This window comes from Strigops habroptila, chromosome 7 (genome assembly GCF_004027225.2).
Source record: "Strigops habroptila isolate Jane chromosome 7, bStrHab1.2.pri, whole genome shotgun sequence".
NCBI lineage: Eukaryota > Metazoa > Chordata > Aves > Psittaciformes > Psittacidae > Strigops > Strigops habroptila.
Window position 1 is genome coordinate 11,652,951 of NC_044283.2, and position 17,009 is coordinate 11,669,959.

A 17,009-nucleotide genomic window follows, 5' to 3' on the forward strand; every position below is an offset into this window, starting at 1 on the left:
TTTAATATTTGGTCTACCAGGTTGCATCCCAAAGGAATTTGATATGAAAGATCCCACCAACACCTAACTTACTCTGTTGTGTTTTTTTACTGGAGGTGGGCATTCACATTGTAAGCACTGCAGTGCTCTGCTTTAATGCTACGTTCCTTTTATGTATTCTTTCTCAGTTTGTGCATAAGTTGAGCACCATCAGACCCCTGTACTTAAGCACAGGGCTCTACAAAAAAGGGCTCCTGGCTGGAGAATGCACACTGGCAAATGTGACACTATTTTGTTAATGGAGAGGGGAAAAAAAACAGGGAAAAAAGACTTTTACAGCTGTAATGGGCAAATTGACAGATGGTATAATAACATGAAGAATTAGTGAAGAGACTGAGAAATCACTGTACTGGGGTAGAGTCAATACATGTTTTGTACTGGGGTGTCATTGCTCATGAAGTGCTATGAGGCCTGTGAGGTGGTTAGTGAGCACGCAGGAAAAGAACATATTCTGCTTGGATTTCTTCAACACGCTTTTGATGTGGTCTGTCACTGAAGAAGCTTAAGTAGCTACTGGAGAAATGCAAAAGGCCTAATAGGATAAATAATGGGTTGGCAAATAACAAAAAAACAGGGCATCAATTCTCTGTTTCCATTGGCCTATCCAGCTAGCCTTGGGATCCCACAGGGCTGGGGTCTGAGCCATGTGCATATCACAGGATTCAGAAATAATTGGAAAAAAAAGAAAAATCTATTGTTACTAATATATTCAGGAGAGTAACACTAAAACCCAACTACAATGACTTACTTGCAGAAATACCTTTCACAACTTCACCAATAATTAAAACATCGGAAGAAATTCAATGTAGAGAAATACAGAAAGAGCTGCCTGTAGTAAGAAAAGAAGGTATTTGGTATTTGTCAGTATAATAAGTAAGTAGGTGACACCTTAGCAGGACACCCGCAGTAGTCATCCTCAACCAAGTACCATTCTCCCATGCCAATTGGTTGTAGTGCCAAAATAGCACTACAAGATGATCATGGAGTATTAACAAACAGTTAGGTCCATCTACTGCATAGTAACAATAATTAGGGGCAAAACCCCCACAAAACACAAAAACCAAAACACAACAAAAAAATCCTGGCAAATATTCTGTGGTCTAAAATACAGCAAATAGCTCTAGTCCCTGTCTGACTTGCACAACTTACTTACACAAACAAGTGGTAAAAAAAGAAAACCACCCACCTAGCATCTTTGATACCTCCATCATTTGCCTTAGGACCTATAAACCATTATCCAAAGCCTGGGCACTGACTGTCATAAATAGATGAACTCATATGGGTGAAGGTACAAGGGCAAGAAAGAAATCCAAAAGCTTTGCAATGCTCCCATACAGGGAAAAATATTATTGATATTACAATGAAATTCAAGGGAAAAACAAAGATAAGGTCTTGCCAGTGTAAAAAAAAAAAAAAATCTTGAGAAAGGAAAGGAATATGTTAAAAAGTTATGAAAATCAGTAGCAGAATGGAGAGTGAAATAGCCCCTGTCACTAACAGTACACACTCTGAGGATATCAAAGTTAATGAGGCAGATTTGAAACAACTACACAGAGGTACTTTACTTTCACTCACTGCCCGATTCAGCTATGGAACTTGCTGCCACAGCAATTTACAGATGTTAAAAGCTTACGCAGGTCCATAAACAACGAAGAAAATTCATGGCAGAAAATAATTACTGAAGGCTATCAAGCACCAAGCTCCCAGCTCTGAAGCAGAGAGGTCTGCTCTGGGGTGGATGAAGGCTGGAAGCACATTCTGGGTGAGTGTCCTCGTGTGCTTCCCCTGTGCCCCTGCCACATTGCTATTGATGAATGAAGCTGTTTTCTTTCATAGATGACTATTTCACTGTTCCCACCAGCAGTTACAAAAGCATTCTCTCCTGTAAAATAATGTATCACATTCTTTTCAATTTTTAAAGCAAGCATCTGTCTTAAGATGAAGACAATGCAGTATCATTCCTTTACAATGTATTAGATAACTGAAACAATTAAATTCCTCTTCAATAATCTCTCCTGATGACAAGGAAATAATTTTCCTGTTAGATTTTGTAGAATTATAGCTCAGTAGAATTACAGCTACATGGTTCTGAACGGAACTTAAGTGAAAAGCTTCATTCCTGTTTTCATTACTAATTTTTAAGTAGGCTGATAATTGCTGTCACTGAATTATTCCTTGGTATTTTTACTTTTTTAACCTGTTTTTTTAGCAGGAATCGCTGCTTCTGATTTTTTCAGAGGTCAGCTTTTGGTGTGATACTGTAATGATGAGAACAGATCCCTTTATCACATCAAAAATACACTAAGCAGCATTTGCAGCATTTTGCTTCAGCTTTCGAAACCATGAGGGTCAGAATACAGTAACATTTTCACCACAGCAGCTGGATTCACATGAAAGCAAAGCATCGTTCAAGGCATAAATCACAAAAAGAAATAGTGGAAAAGAAATCAATGTCTTAATGGAAAACAGGAAAAAATACTGGCTGGTGTTTATGACTCAGAAGTTTTATTATAGAGACATAATTTATGAAGATGTTGAAACCAGTTAGGCTTCAAAATAGGGTAGCAATTAATATGGCTTTGATGAGGACAGCAAAGGAAACAAGTGAAGTGATTACTTATTCTTTTTTCCATGGAAATTGGTTTCTGAAATAAAGTAACCCTTCAGGTTAAGTATTGGCAAGTTTCATTTGGTGTGTCATTTATGGGAACAGCTTATCCATGTCTGTTCTTACTCCTGCCCCTCCAACTCGGGAACTTTCCTCCGAAAGAGCTATGGGAACATCACTGAAAGTAAGAGAATTTAGGGTTTCTTTTCATTCGCTTGTATTTATATCAGAGCACTAAATTTGGAAAATGGAACTTAGTCACTCAAGATTCAACAGGCTGCTATTTTAGTGATAACGCTGCAGTTTAAATTCTCAGCTAGCCACGATATAGGATTAGAAAACCTAAAATGGCAACCATCAGAATGTTTTCTAGCTGAGTTACACAAGGAGGGAAAGCCTCAAGCTTCATTTCTGAACTCAGCCTCACATTTAGCACAGAGTGCCATGGGGTAGGATCATAAGCACATACCAGGGGGTTCCTCTGGCTGCTAAGTTTTTCAGCAGGGACCATGAGAACTAAGGCAGACTGAGAAAATTAATTTTAAACTTATATTTTGGGTATTTTTCCTTCTAATCACCCATCTTCTGATCCTTAAAATATACCCACTCTACAAATAAATATTCCATTCATTGTCCCATTAAAACTTCATTGTAGTCTATAACATTTCTATGGCTAATCTGGCAGATAATAATTGGTAGATAATAGTTTATGTTGATAGATAATAGTTTATTCATAGAACGGTTAGGATTGGAAAGGACCTTAAGATCATCTAGTTCCAACCTAAATTTATTGCTGCTTTGTCCCAATGAGGTTTAACAAGACTTCACATTGCGTATCCACAACCGAAATGCTTTCAACATCTCTGCTTCTCCCTGTTGTGGCCATTAGGCTGTGAAAAGAACCAGTTAGTTTTTCTTTTACCAGTGTCAAGCTTTCCCTGGGAGCACCAAGCTGCTGGACCAAGCTGCAGAGCAGTATCCACCTGTCAGCAAAACATAAACTGTGTTTAACCCTAAATCTGAGCTAAGCCTGTAGCAGCTCACCTCAAAACTTTGAAGCAGGGAAGAATGTCCAAATTGCAGGGATGCACAGCATATTCTGACTTTAGCAATTCAGTGACCTTTGCTAAGACTTGCCAGCACCAGCAAGAGCATTTTGAGAGCCAGGGCCTGATCCTTGCATACAGCCTAGCTTAAGGACAAGTTTTGATTTGCAGACCCCCTCAAATTTTGCAAGGAGAATGCAGCTTCTGTACAGCACAGGCAACACTTCAGGAAGAGAGGAAAGACAATGCAGTTAATAAAGAAAAAAAGAATAAATAAGGAGCAAGTAGTGTGCAAAGCCAATGAAAATGGAAGAGATCGGAATAACGACACCAGAGGGGCAGAAGAACATGCACAGCTTTGTTCTGTTTATGCTCTCTATTACAAGGAGATCAAGGTTGAAACCTGCTGAATTCTTTGATTCTTTAGCTAGACAGAAATATTCAGCCTTTGATTCAGTAGGTTTCCAGAACAGTTATTTTCCAACTCTAGTTGCACGGCTTCAGTCTCACCACAGAGTGTCACCCTCCACCAACTATACTGCAGCAACTCCCGCTGCACTTCAGGAGGACGAAGTGGAGTGGCTGAAGTGGAGGAGGATGAAGCTTTGCTGCAGCCCTTGAGCTCAGTGCTGCTGAAATTGAGTAGTCTGCCACTAATTACTAACAAATCAAAACAACCATTTTCAACCATTTTCCCTCCACAAATGCCACGAAAGGCTTCACAAGAAAAACAAAGCAACCAACAGTTTAGAACCAAATTTTATTAAAGAAAAACCTGTAGTGCAGGTTCTCAGGACAATTGCATACCTTTGGATGCAGTGGAGTACACAGGTACGTATACAGTAGTTTGCCTGCTACATGTTGAGAAGCTGAAAGAGACCGTGATAATCTGTACTGCACAGTTCATCACCATCATTAGAAGTTGCCAAAAACTTGGTTGTGGATCACTAACAGATACTTGGTTATGTGTGTTCACTACATATTGCACAAGACTTTTGATTAAGCTATTAATTGTGCAATTGAATCACAGTTAAGTGTTACATTAAGCATATTCAAACATATATTTCTTGGGTTTTATTTGCTCTGTTTTGTTTTTTTCTCAAAAACAGCACGTCACTACAAAACTGCCATTAAATGTTACATATTTACAAAAATATACAAATAGCATTTTTCCCCATTTATGACAATGACCAGTTGTGGATTCATTTCATTCTTCCCTTGAGCCCTGATACCGTATACAAAGAAGCCTGCTCAAAGTCAAGGTCTCCTGAAACAAAATTAGGTAAAGGCATGTTCTGTTTTCATAAACACTAGAACGTGCAAAGGCAGAAGGAGAGGACTGTGTAGTCACGTGTGTTGAAGGGATGGACTATAGCATACTGATGACTACTAAGAGCCTTTACAAGGATTTGAAGGGCCTCTTTGTCAGAAATACGGTTAGAAACAGAGTGTTAAGCATTTACTGATGATATTCTGGAAAAGCAGTCAAAAGCATTTAAAAAACTAAGTTATACATTGGTTGTAATTAGCTAACACCTATCCAAAGTACTCTTATGCTAACCATGGGAATACAGGTGAAAACCAGCTGGTCACCTGTGTGAGTACAGATGCAGCAAGATGAGGACTGACTTTAGCCTGCAGCTGCATCTCAAATTCACTGTGGGTGAGCACCTTTCTGCCATAACACAAAGCTGAACCAACAAAGTCTGTGGAACTGCATGGTCATAATTTAGGGTAGAATTTAGCCCTGCAATACCAAATAAGTAAAGAAATAAGTAAAGCTCCTCATGAACAACAAGGAAGCAAGAAATACTTTGTGAATCTTCACAAGAAGTATGTCAAGTCTAATTCTTACTTTATTAGCTTTCACATTTTTACCAAGAGCTGTAGCTCTAATTAGCCAAAAATATGATTTGGGCTTAGTTTAATTACAAGGTTTTTCTCCTTTTGTTCTCATGGTTAATGCCAGAAAAATCTATATGATTTCTCTGTCTGAGTCTGAAATGAGAGTTTTAGACCCACCTGTGCTGAAACAGGCACAGATGCACTGTAAATATGCCAATATCCTTTGCTCTTAAAATGGTAAATTCTCCCACTCTAACTCTCATTATCTTCCCAAATCTTCCTCCAATACTTAATCCAGGATAAACTGATATTCCTAGTGCAACTTCATAAATACAGAGCAATGATGCTATGATAATTTCATGTAGGTGAAGACAGACATTAGTTTATGTCTCCTAAAACCACACTTGCAATATACTAGGGTGATACCCTTTAGAACCACCTCCCTTTTGCAAAGAAGCCTATCTATAGTTAATGGAAAGGTAAATCACAGTAGCTGTACATATTTATAAATACAACTGCCAAGTAAAGAACCAAAGTGGAAGCTTCCCACAGTGCCCTGCCAGCTGATCAAGTTCCCCACATCTTCCAATCTGCTATTCCTTTGCAATTTTTTTCTTGTATCTTTTTCTCAGCCACACAGAAGAGGATAAAAATGAATTAATGCCCTTTTGACATCAACCCAACTGGTAGAACCACAGTCAGAGAAAAGCAACTCAGAAGAAACTGGGATTAAGAGCAGAGAATTCAAGTATACTTCTCCATTTGATTACGTTTTTCCTCCAGAGCCTTCTGCACTGCAGTAAGAGCAGCCCATGACTTACACCCATGAGAAAATATATCACTGCTTGTCAGCGACAAATAAACAGAGAGAACTGTACTCAAATGCCTCGTGTGTATGTGAAATGGAGGAACTCTGTTCCTAAAATTAAAATTTCTAGTCACATGTGCAGTGAACTCCAGTGGCTGGTGTTTACCCTCAGGAATACCGTACCAACTCCATTCATTCTCTCTAAACATTGCAAAATTACAGCTCACAGAGGGATTCTAGCAAATTACGTTTAAGCAGTATAAATCTAAGACTCAGACCGTATAAAATAATTCTTCTCTCTTGCCTCCTAGCTCAGTGCTGTGCTAAGGGAAAAACAATTAGCAAATGCCCTACAATCATCTTAGAAGTAAACCTACACTGGAGTTACCTCTGGAGTGCACATACATGCATCCTGGCTCCTGGGAAGCAACCTCTTTTCCATGCACCTCAAGTGGGATGTTGCTGCAAGTCAGACCCCTCTTAAATCAGAGACAGAAACGCTGATAATTTCATGTGTTCCTGCTCCTGCATCAGTTTAGACTCATGGTTTAAAGTCTCTATATGCAACCAACAAAATTAAAATAGTTGCCATCATGAATTAAAGCAAGCTCCAAGGTTTAAGCAAAACAAAATCAACAACTCATGGCAGAATCATACACAATGGTAACACTGACTTTCTCACAGCTTTCCCTTTCCCTGTTCAATCTTTTGCTTCCCTCCCTCCTACATCTCTCTCATACACACTCCCTCTCCAACACAGGTTCTACCCTTCAAAGATACCGCTGAGCTTTTCAATTATCTTATTTCCATGAACTTCTCCAAGCTCTTCTAGCAAGATGATTCTGCCAAACCTACCTGGTGACTTTGCTTAAACTTGTAGTTTATGGAACTTGAAAGCAAGCCATTTGCCTCTGCCTCTAGGAAAGTTGTATACAGACAGACCTGTCCTACACACCTGACAAGTCAAATTGCTCCCAAGAGGAATGATCCCTGGTCCTCCTCCTTTATTAGCAATGGAAACTCTTTACCTCACCTTTTCTTCAGCTTCAGGTTGTAACAACTTATCTAATAAGCTATTTGCTAGCTTTGGCCTCGTATTTCCCATATAGAAATGCAGCCCAATCGTCTGCCAAAGAGTATCTGCCCAGCCTTGCTGCAGCTCTGTACCTCCTGGCCCTTGCTGTGCTCCACGAAACACATGCAAATACCATACCTCACCCCCATAACCCAAAACGAGGCAGAAAGAGGCGTTTGGGAGATAATGTCTATAGCATTCTGTCAATTAAATGTGCATTTTCCACAACAGACTGATAGCAAGCTCAATATATACATGGATGAAAGAGGAATGCTAGTTATGTATTCTTTCTGGCAGTACAACACTCATTCTCATCACAGACTAGAACTGTGTGCTCTCTGGGACAATCAGCTGAGAGAAGTCCTGGAAAGGCAAACCAGAAGAGTTGCAGAAAGATTTAGAGAAAATGAGAGCCAAAATTAAAAGTTAAAGATGAGAAGAACCAAAAGTGGGAAAGAAACAGGAAGGGTGGACTGCAGGGAGACAAAGCACAGGGAACTACATCAACTCGAATAATACAGTGGAGCTCAGAGAAGAAACAGGATGGGGAGGAGACTGTGATTCTGCTTGTTACCACTTTGGATACAGCAGGGTGCATATCCAAATAAAAACACAGAAACAGAACATAAAGCAAAACAAAAAGCAAGGAGGAAAAAAGTGTACTGTGTAGAACTGTCAGGAGGAGGAGGCGGAAGGCAAGGCAAAGCAACAAACAGCTGCAACAATGAAAAAGAACAAAAGGACAAAAAAGGGGGAGGGAGAGAAACAAGAAAAAACAGAAGAGAATGGAAATTCAGACTTTTTTTCTATACAGAGTCTCCAATTACTTAGCAAAATGCTGTAAGCATTGAGCAATGAAGGTCACTTCTCTGAAGAGCTCAGCATCTCAAAAGATTAACCCCAAAGAGGAGTGTATTTACAAGGAAACAGAGCTAGTGAATTGGGCATCTTCCTATATTTGTGATGATAGTCTATAATCTCAACTATTTAAATGCCCTTTGGTGAATCTGGGACATAAAAGTGGTATATTAAAATATGCTCCTTTGGACTATTTTTATCATTTGCAAACTGCTTATGTGCATGTTACTGATGTTCAGGGTGCACACTTCTGCACAGTCCTGTCTATTCATAATCCATAACCAGAATGTCCAAAAACCATGTGGATACAAGTTTGCCATTTTCCTATGAGCTGTTCTCATTAAAAAACATCTCTTTCACCTTTCAGAAAGATTTCCTTTTTAAACTGTTTTAATTAATAAGCAAATCGTGTGAATTAATACTTTTTTTTTTTTTAAGAATAAGCCAATTCTTGCCCTTTTGTCTACAAGAGCAGCCACTGTCAGTAAGAACTAAATACATGTATCGAAAGCTGGCTAAAACTAGCAACAAATAACATAGAAATACAAGACATGCTAAGAAAGTTGTTTGGAACACCTGACAACAAAGGCATATTATGTACATAGTGCCATGTGCTGCTGTTTGTATTACTGCAGCCCAATAGGGCTGTATGTCCACTGTATTGCAACAAATCAGCATAAAGATGCAAATTCTACAGAACCTCAGAAACTAAGTCCAATCAATACAGCTCAAGTTTGTGTAATGATTTCAAGTGTTGCAAGGAAATAATTTTAAACAGAATTACTTGTGTAAGGTTAAGGATCCACTATTTTCAGAACTGGTAAATGTCGCTCCTAAAAGAAAATCAATCTTCAAGGAGAGAGACAAAGAGTATGTAAATAAGAACCTGTATTTTTAGAGATAGTATTTAAAAAAGTATTTTAATACAAACCATAATAGCTCTTTGATAAGGATTTTGTTCATATAGCTATATCGCTGCTCTACAGAGTATGTATTTCTAAGCCCTCCAGTGTTTCTTGTCTTATATACTGTCTTCCAGAAGATGATCTCAGCTACCAGCACACAAACTAGCTGCTTCACATAAGGAAAAAATTAAAAAAAAAAAAAAAAGAAAAAGAAAGAGATGAAAAGAATGAAAATCCCTCACTTGGTCATACATGGCTCCACAATTCATATTCATATAATTTGCTACTCCATTTAACAGGAGGAAAAAGGCTGAGACTGAAGACTTATAGAAATGAGATCTTGCATATTAAAAATAATGAAACTAACTTGCTATATGCATCAATTTCAGGGAAAAAAAAATGCACAGAGGAATGCACTTCTTTAGCCTTCACACCATCCTGAAGCACCATTACAGGCCTTATTTCCCTGATAGTATGTATAATTCTCTACGCAACATACTTGAAAGATTAAAGATCTTAGAAGATTTTAGAAGATTAAAAAATTAAGAGTGCCCAGCTTGACATTTCCCAAAGACTGCGGGTGAGACTTTAACTGCAAAAGCTAACTGGGGGTCTGACTTATTTCAAAATTGGTTTTGATGATTATAGTCTGAAAATAAGTGAAAAACGTTACACATATATCCATGACAGGAATAAACGCACGTTTAATGGCGTTCAGAGGGCTAATACTGAAAGGAAATAAGGAACATGAAAATACAGACTTAACATTAGGAAAATGGTCTAAGCAGATCCTGTATCTACTTCTAGGCAATTAAATGCTATTTTAATGGAAGTTAGACTTTCTTACACTAATAAGATTAGGCTGTATGCCAGTCTCATAAAGAAAATTGTAGAAGCAATGTGCAACTGGGACTAGAACAGAGAAAAGGAGCCAGGAAGCAGCTTTTTGGATGGACTTAGAAAACACAACAAAATTTTGCATCTCAAAATCAATATTTATAAAGTTAAATGCTTATAAATTCTTCCCAGTGGAAAGCCAGTATTTTGACAGAAATGTGCACATCTAAAACTCTGAAATAAAAATGAAGATGGAAACAATACAGCGGTCTCAATCAATATACAATAACAACTCTGACTGTCAGGGACTGTGCAATGAAATAAAAATTTTAGTCTCCTTTTCCCCACAAAGTCTCATTAATGACAAATTACAGAACATTGTTTTATAGGAAACATAGGAAAAATCCATGACTGAAATTGTCATCGATTCTATCAACTCAGCAACATTGAATTTGACTTGAAATAACACTAGAAATTCAACGCTTATCAGAACCACCGGTTCATCATCAAAAAGTTACTGCAAACAAATGTATCTACTTAATTTCTTAAGAATAACAACCTACACACACACATTTCTTGGAGTGTTTATTTGTGGAAGGAGGATGGAAACCATGGCAGTTCCATGCTACTGACCTCTATTAAAGAGACAGCATACAGTAGCAGAGTATTCCCACTAAAGGGATGTCTCATTGGACCTAAACCACAGCTAACCACCATAATCTTGACAGATGAAATCTGCTTCACACTAGGAACTACTAACAGCAAAGCACTGACTTGTCTGTCTGTCTAGAGCACAGCAATTTAACAAGTTGTCTACTTTATATGAATAAACACTTTACTTCTCTTTATGTGGTCATTGAAAGCAGAGAACTCATCAAGAAGGATTTAATTCAATGAGAATATCCTAAAACAGTTCAAAGAAATTGGATGCGAATTAGAGATAACATCTTGCCTCAGACTGGTACCTTCTATTCCTTCACAGTTATTTTCACCACCCTCTTCTATGGGGTATAAAACATACATTGGTTTATATCATTTTTATTTTTGAGAAATTACTTTACACTATGTATGGATTTCTCCTAAATGTCTTCCAAGCACTTCTGAGCACTTTATGTGGATGGACCAATCCAAAACTGCCTAAAACATTTAATGTCAAAAGGGAAAGCAAAGATAACAGCTGTAAATATTGATGGCTCTATTAGAATGATGTGAATCAGTACTGCTTGGAGCACTCTGGAAAGTACAGTGTGTTTTTGAAATTACAAATACATCAGAGTTTAAGGCCAGAAGATGTAAATGAGGCCAATACACTGCCAGTTTTGTTGGTTTCACTACAGTTCAACATCAGTGTTAAGTCTCACAGTACATCATTATAAGGCTTTTGACCAAATAACACTGCAGAAAAGTAAGATACTAGTGCGTAACAGCAAAATCACAGCCAATGTTGCAATGCTACCACATAACAATATGTTCCAATAACAGTTTTTAAATAAAATTACCTCTTTTTTTGAGTGATGTACCTTTTTTTGATTATGCATTTTTTACATTTATACAAAATTGCAGCTGGTTTCAGTAGACTACCTTTAATAACAGCCGTAATTACAAGTAAAACAAAGAAAGTAAAACTATTAATAATTTATGCTCACAAAATTCTTTTACTCTGGCAAACCTGAACAAACAGTAATTAATTTAGCCTCACAATACCCCTGTGAGGTAGGTAATTACTATAAGCCCCATTTTACAGGTGGGGAAACTGAGGCACATACAGGTTAAGTAACTTGTCCAAAGTCTGGGTACAAAATCCAGGTACCCCACAGCCATCTTCTGTTTCTTAGACATCAAATCACTCTTCTTCACTAATAAATTTAACTGGAATTTGTACAAGTACTCTGTGTGTGCATGCATGTATGACTAGCATTTGTGCATAGAAACAATTCCATGTTTCTGTATATACATGTATCTGGATTATTAGCATTTACTAAGATGACATGGATTCAGTTCAAGAGATCCGAAACCTAGCACTAGTAGGACTTTTCATTTAAAGATAAACCAAGACACCATGAGTAGGAAAACTATAATGGTATTTTCTCAGCTTTACAACAATGCATTTTAAAGTAATTCTTGCCAGAGAATAAAAGGCTTCCTTTATTATCTGCTGGATATTGTTAACACAGTTATGGCAATACTGACATCTCTTTAGAAAACAGTGGTTTTAAGACATGACAAACCAACCTCACAGGAGTGCTGCATGAATCAAATTAATAAGCATTGAAAAACATTATTACAGGCACTATATTGTGATAAGTGTTAATTAGAGTACCAAGCAGCTAAATATTCAGCCGTGTTCCAAAAGACTCCTATTAACAGAGACACAAATCACCCTGTATTAGATGTATTAAAGTAGCTGTTAAAGCATAAACTAGATGTGTGACCTAGTTCCAACAGTGTCCTTTGCCAGCGAGACAAAGAGTGGGAGAACAACCCCAAGCTAGAACTTCCATCCCTTATCCATGAGGCTAATCTGCCACTCACCTGCCCTACACAAATATCTCACTTCAGATTTATTTCACAGGAACAAGCTAGTTGTTTGCAATACGACTGTTCTCTGCTCTAGCTCATTTCCACCAGAAAAAGTATAAAGAGCTGGTGAGGAGGAAAGCCTCTGGTGCAATGATCGCGAGAGTTTCCGATGCACAGCACATTTTGCATTTGCACTTCTTTTCAGGAAACTCAGATACATGTAACACCTTGGATTTCTACACAGCCTGGCATGCAACACTCAGCCAGAGCACTGCTTCTCCATAAGTCAGTTTGCATGGCACTCTACAACTAAATAGGCAGAAATTTTAGAAACTATTTTCCTGAGCAGTTTACAAGCGCTTTTCAGAATCATCACTTACACTTTTCCAGTAGTTCCTTACAGTAAGTTTATAATCTAGATTTTCTTGTGCTTTACACATACATCCTGTGGGGTTTGTGAGAGCCTACAGTACTACACTGAATTATTACATCCCAGTCCGTTGAATTTGATGACAATATGCTCCAGGATACTCACAGTTACGCAAAAGAGTGACTCCAGTGCATATGCTAATTTTAAGACAGTTCTTTTCTGTTTTACTAGCATTTGTTATTTTCTGTTTGTTTGTTCAGAAAGATGTAGTTACCTATCTGTATCCTCCTAAGTAAGGTGGTGTGCGAGCCTGTCACTAGCATCAGTACGACATTCAGGAAGTTAAGAGCTATTTATTCTCTATCGAAGGCAAAAAGTGAAGAGATTATATAGGTTTTTGAGAGAAAGATCCTAATCCCAGGTATCTGTGACACATAGGACACCAGATGTTTGAACTCATCACACCATAGTCTGTTTCTCTCTACAAACCACAGGGAAAAAACCAGCAGGGTGTAGATTCACTGCATTGCCATTCCCTAGGGGTGCAGAGGTTTGTACTAGGAAAGCCTGGTCCAACTCACAAAATTGGGATTAGGAAACTCTGACCTGACACACAAGCCTTTCTGTAGGCAGCTCCTTCAGAAGCCCCACTGCCCTCCCTGCAGAAATCAGAGCCAGCAGTGGTATGGACTGAGTGACACCCTGTGGTGATGGGAAGGAAATATGAATCCCTAAATCAGCCTATCCTCCCCATGTCCTTCCAGATTGCCAAACCAACTCAAGCGGAAAACATCAGCTCAGAGTTTGCCCACCCCTGCCTGCAAGGGAAAACAGCCAGGGAAAATCCCACAGAAGGATGCGGGTGGGAAGAGGATGGCAGTGCGCTACCCAATCCTGCCTGGAGGAGAGCTCTGACCAACCCAGCATCTCTACCCCTACAGGAAATCTTTAAAAAATAACCATACAAAGAAAGCGCCTTAAAAGAGGTATTTACACTCTCTGGGAATGTAAAAAGAGACAGGCCACCAGCAGGAGGTTTTACAGGGTAACTCATCCGGCAGCTGCCATCGTCCTAGAGGTGCTCGCTCGGGAGACGAGAGCAACTGAAGTGACTGTCTGCAAGTGAAGGCACCTGGTCTGGAAATAGCATCAAGCTGGTGTTTTTCTTTCACATGGGGTGGGACTGGGGGAGATACTGGTGCTGATGGTTTGTCAGGACTTCCTATACTTAGAAGAGCATTATCCTATATTATGAGATAACTAACACTTTACTTCCTTTAATCCACAGAAGGGCCTAAGCCTAAATTCATTAGATTGTCTGACACATTCAAGTTAAGAGCTTGTATCAACTAGGAGTGCGTTTGTCTCCTCACCCGGTTCTCTCCCAGTACAGAAACACTTGGCCTCCTAAAAAACCATCATTGTGATCAACCAACCATCTGTTCTGGTCTAGTCACTTGTGTAAAAATCACCTTTTTAGGCTGAAAAGTCTCAACCCTTCAGCTGAATAAGTCAATTAAAAACATAATTAGAAAATTACAGTCAATCCTAAAAATAAACATAAAGAACTAAAGCATACACAGAAAAGAAATAAGGTGGCATTGAAGGTGCCTAGGGCTACAAGTTTGCTACCGTATTTTGAGTTCCAATTGTAACGAGTTTCCAGGCCATAGAGTGAACACAAGACGTATTATCCTTCTCCCTTGGCAACTGACGATGAACTTTTTTTCCAGACTGATAAGAAACCTCCTTTCCACCAGCATTTACAGCCATATTTGCAATTTTGTGACATCACCAGGGAAAAATAAAACAATACAGAGAAGAGTCTTTTGATTTTTGTGTTCAGCTGTAAATATCAGCTAACCAGGTAACTGTGCATCTCTCTGGAGTTGATGCTCAAAACCACGCCTGAGTGATTGCCTACAAAAATATAGAAACAAAAGGCCAGCATTAGTGTATTTCAGGCACTTCACAATAAATCCCTCTTTTATTGCAGGGACAAGTCAATTGCATGAAGAGAGTGGCTTTATCAAACAACAGGTCAGGTGAAGGTTGGTGCAACAGCTCCATGTACCTACAGCATACTTTCGCGCAAAGCTTTTGCTCATGGTGGTGGATTTGTGACGAATTCCTAGGGTTTCTATCCCAGTGACTGCATAAGTTGGTTCTCTTTGTGGCTTAAAAAGGTGTAGTTGTCTCGAGGGGTGCAGGTGAGGGAGGAGAATGGAACCTGAGGCGTCCATTCGACATGCCACTGACCTGGGACTGGACACTGACCGGCATCAGCAATAAGGGAACTCTGTAGCTGTTCAAGTTGCCACTTCTCCCAGAAGGAGTCACTGCAAGGTAATGGTGTTGAGGAGTCCCAAGGTGGGGGTTGCGATAAAGTAGGCAACATAAAATATATAGAAAACAAAAAAAGTGGATGGGTGAGTCTGGGAATACTGTACTGTGGAAATTCAAAAGTTATGAGAAGAGAGAGAACAAACAGAAACCCAGGCCTGTAACTCCCTGCTGTGCATGGAGCGGAGGCTGCTACTGACATCTCCCAATAGGGAGGGAGAAAGCTCACCACAACTAGAAGGGATCTCCATAATATAGGAACCTTCTGCAAATAATGTTGTAAACCAGAATTTAATAAAGCAGAGATTACAACATGTTTTATTCTCCGGCCAGATAAAATAGAGAAGTATCATTAACAGGAATATTTTCTTGGCAGTACTGAGCAAAACCAAAGCTAGTGGAAAGTATTGCAACTAGCAAAGCAGTACAGCAAGCAGAAGGATAGTTTTATGTCTTAAACAAAGTCTTGTGTCTAAGAGGTGTACAGTAGCTGACAAAATACAGATGATTATCATCCACAGAAATGAGCTCTTTACATTCTACTGGAAATGCTGCTGGTGCTGACAACCTGGCAGAAGCACAAATAACCTTGAGAATTGCATTTGCTGTAGTAAGTTTCCCAGCAAAACATCATGATCTTGCACTCTTTAACCCTAATAATGCTCTGCCCAGACAGAAGATTTTTTTTTTTTTTTTTCCTCTCTCTGAGTGAGGAGTGCAGGGCAAATAGAGATTATTTCTGAATGCATTACAAATCAGGGCAGCATTTCTTTATTCCAGCATCCCAAGCTGCCTTATACAAATAGGCCATAAGGGATTTTCTACCATTAAAAGTAGTTATGCTTCCGTACATTACTAGAGGTGTTTGAATGCTCCACTTTAATAGGCATGTCTGCAAGGAATTTTTTAGCATTTAGCCTTCTCCTCTAAAGACCTTAGAGATGAGTTGACCAAACAATTTTAACATAGACTTTGCTTTTCCAGGGTTGTTTTTGGAACTAACTCCAGTAAAGTCAGTAGTGCAATCAAGGTCGTCTTGCAAACTCTGAATGGAAACACAGTGATACTCATAAGCAAAGGTTGTCAAAGAAAAGATATAAATGCATAAAGTAAAGAAAGAGGCAGGATTCTTTCCACGTGCTCAAAGCTAACACCTCCAAGAACCTAGAAGCAGCACACAGCTCAGCAAATGAAAATAAAGATATTGACAAGAAATATAAAGGAGAAAAGCAAGATAAAGAAATCTCTTCTCTGTCAAAGTTCTGTTCTTCCCCAGGCTACCTCTGGTGCAGCTAAAACACATCTTTTCTACGGGTTCATGAAGACATTACAGTTGCTTGTTACACCATGAATCTACTGCTACAAATCCCAAAGGCTTTGGGTTATCTGATTTATTTTCCCAAAATGTGTAGAAATGGAACTGGGGAGCTTTTTCCATTGTCCTACACTTTTCAGACTGTGACCTGAAAGCAATCTGAACACAATGGCAAATTTTACAAGAAATGAACTTTAGAGATCAGCACTCCATGATGCATTAAAAATAACCACAGGGTGCCAGGATATATACTTCCACCTGACACTGGAATAATTTGCACTGAGAAATATTCACTAAAAGTATCCCTCATGGGTTCCTTATGCCCCCCCATGAATACTGGAAAGTTACTTAAATTAGATAAATAAGGGAAGACTTATGATACTTTTCATACAGGAATAAATTTAATGTTTCTAATAATGAAAACTTTAAATGCCACTCGA

The 17,009-nt window shown here is 38.8% G+C and overlaps 1 protein-coding gene across 8 annotated transcripts in view; it reads right to left on the reverse strand.

The window, feature by feature from the left end:
• Positions 1-4,434: 4,434 nt before the first annotated feature.
• Positions 4,435-17,009, reverse strand: part of SORCS2 (sortilin related VPS10 domain containing receptor 2) — a 548,756-nt gene continuing 536,181 nt past the window's right edge. For 4 of the 8 annotated variants that reach the window (XM_030491460.1, XM_030491459.1, XM_030491465.1 and 1 more), the window contains one exon: positions 14,860-15,250. In XM_030491460.1, the coding sequence (XP_030347320.1) occupies positions 15,090-15,250 (161 nt within the window). In that variant the 3' untranslated portion in view covers positions 14,860-15,089. Of the gene's footprint in view, positions 14,832-14,859; positions 15,251-17,009 lie in introns of those variants that run through there. The other 4 variants (XM_030491462.1, XM_030491461.1, XM_030491464.1 and 1 more) reach the window with 2 other exon arrangements.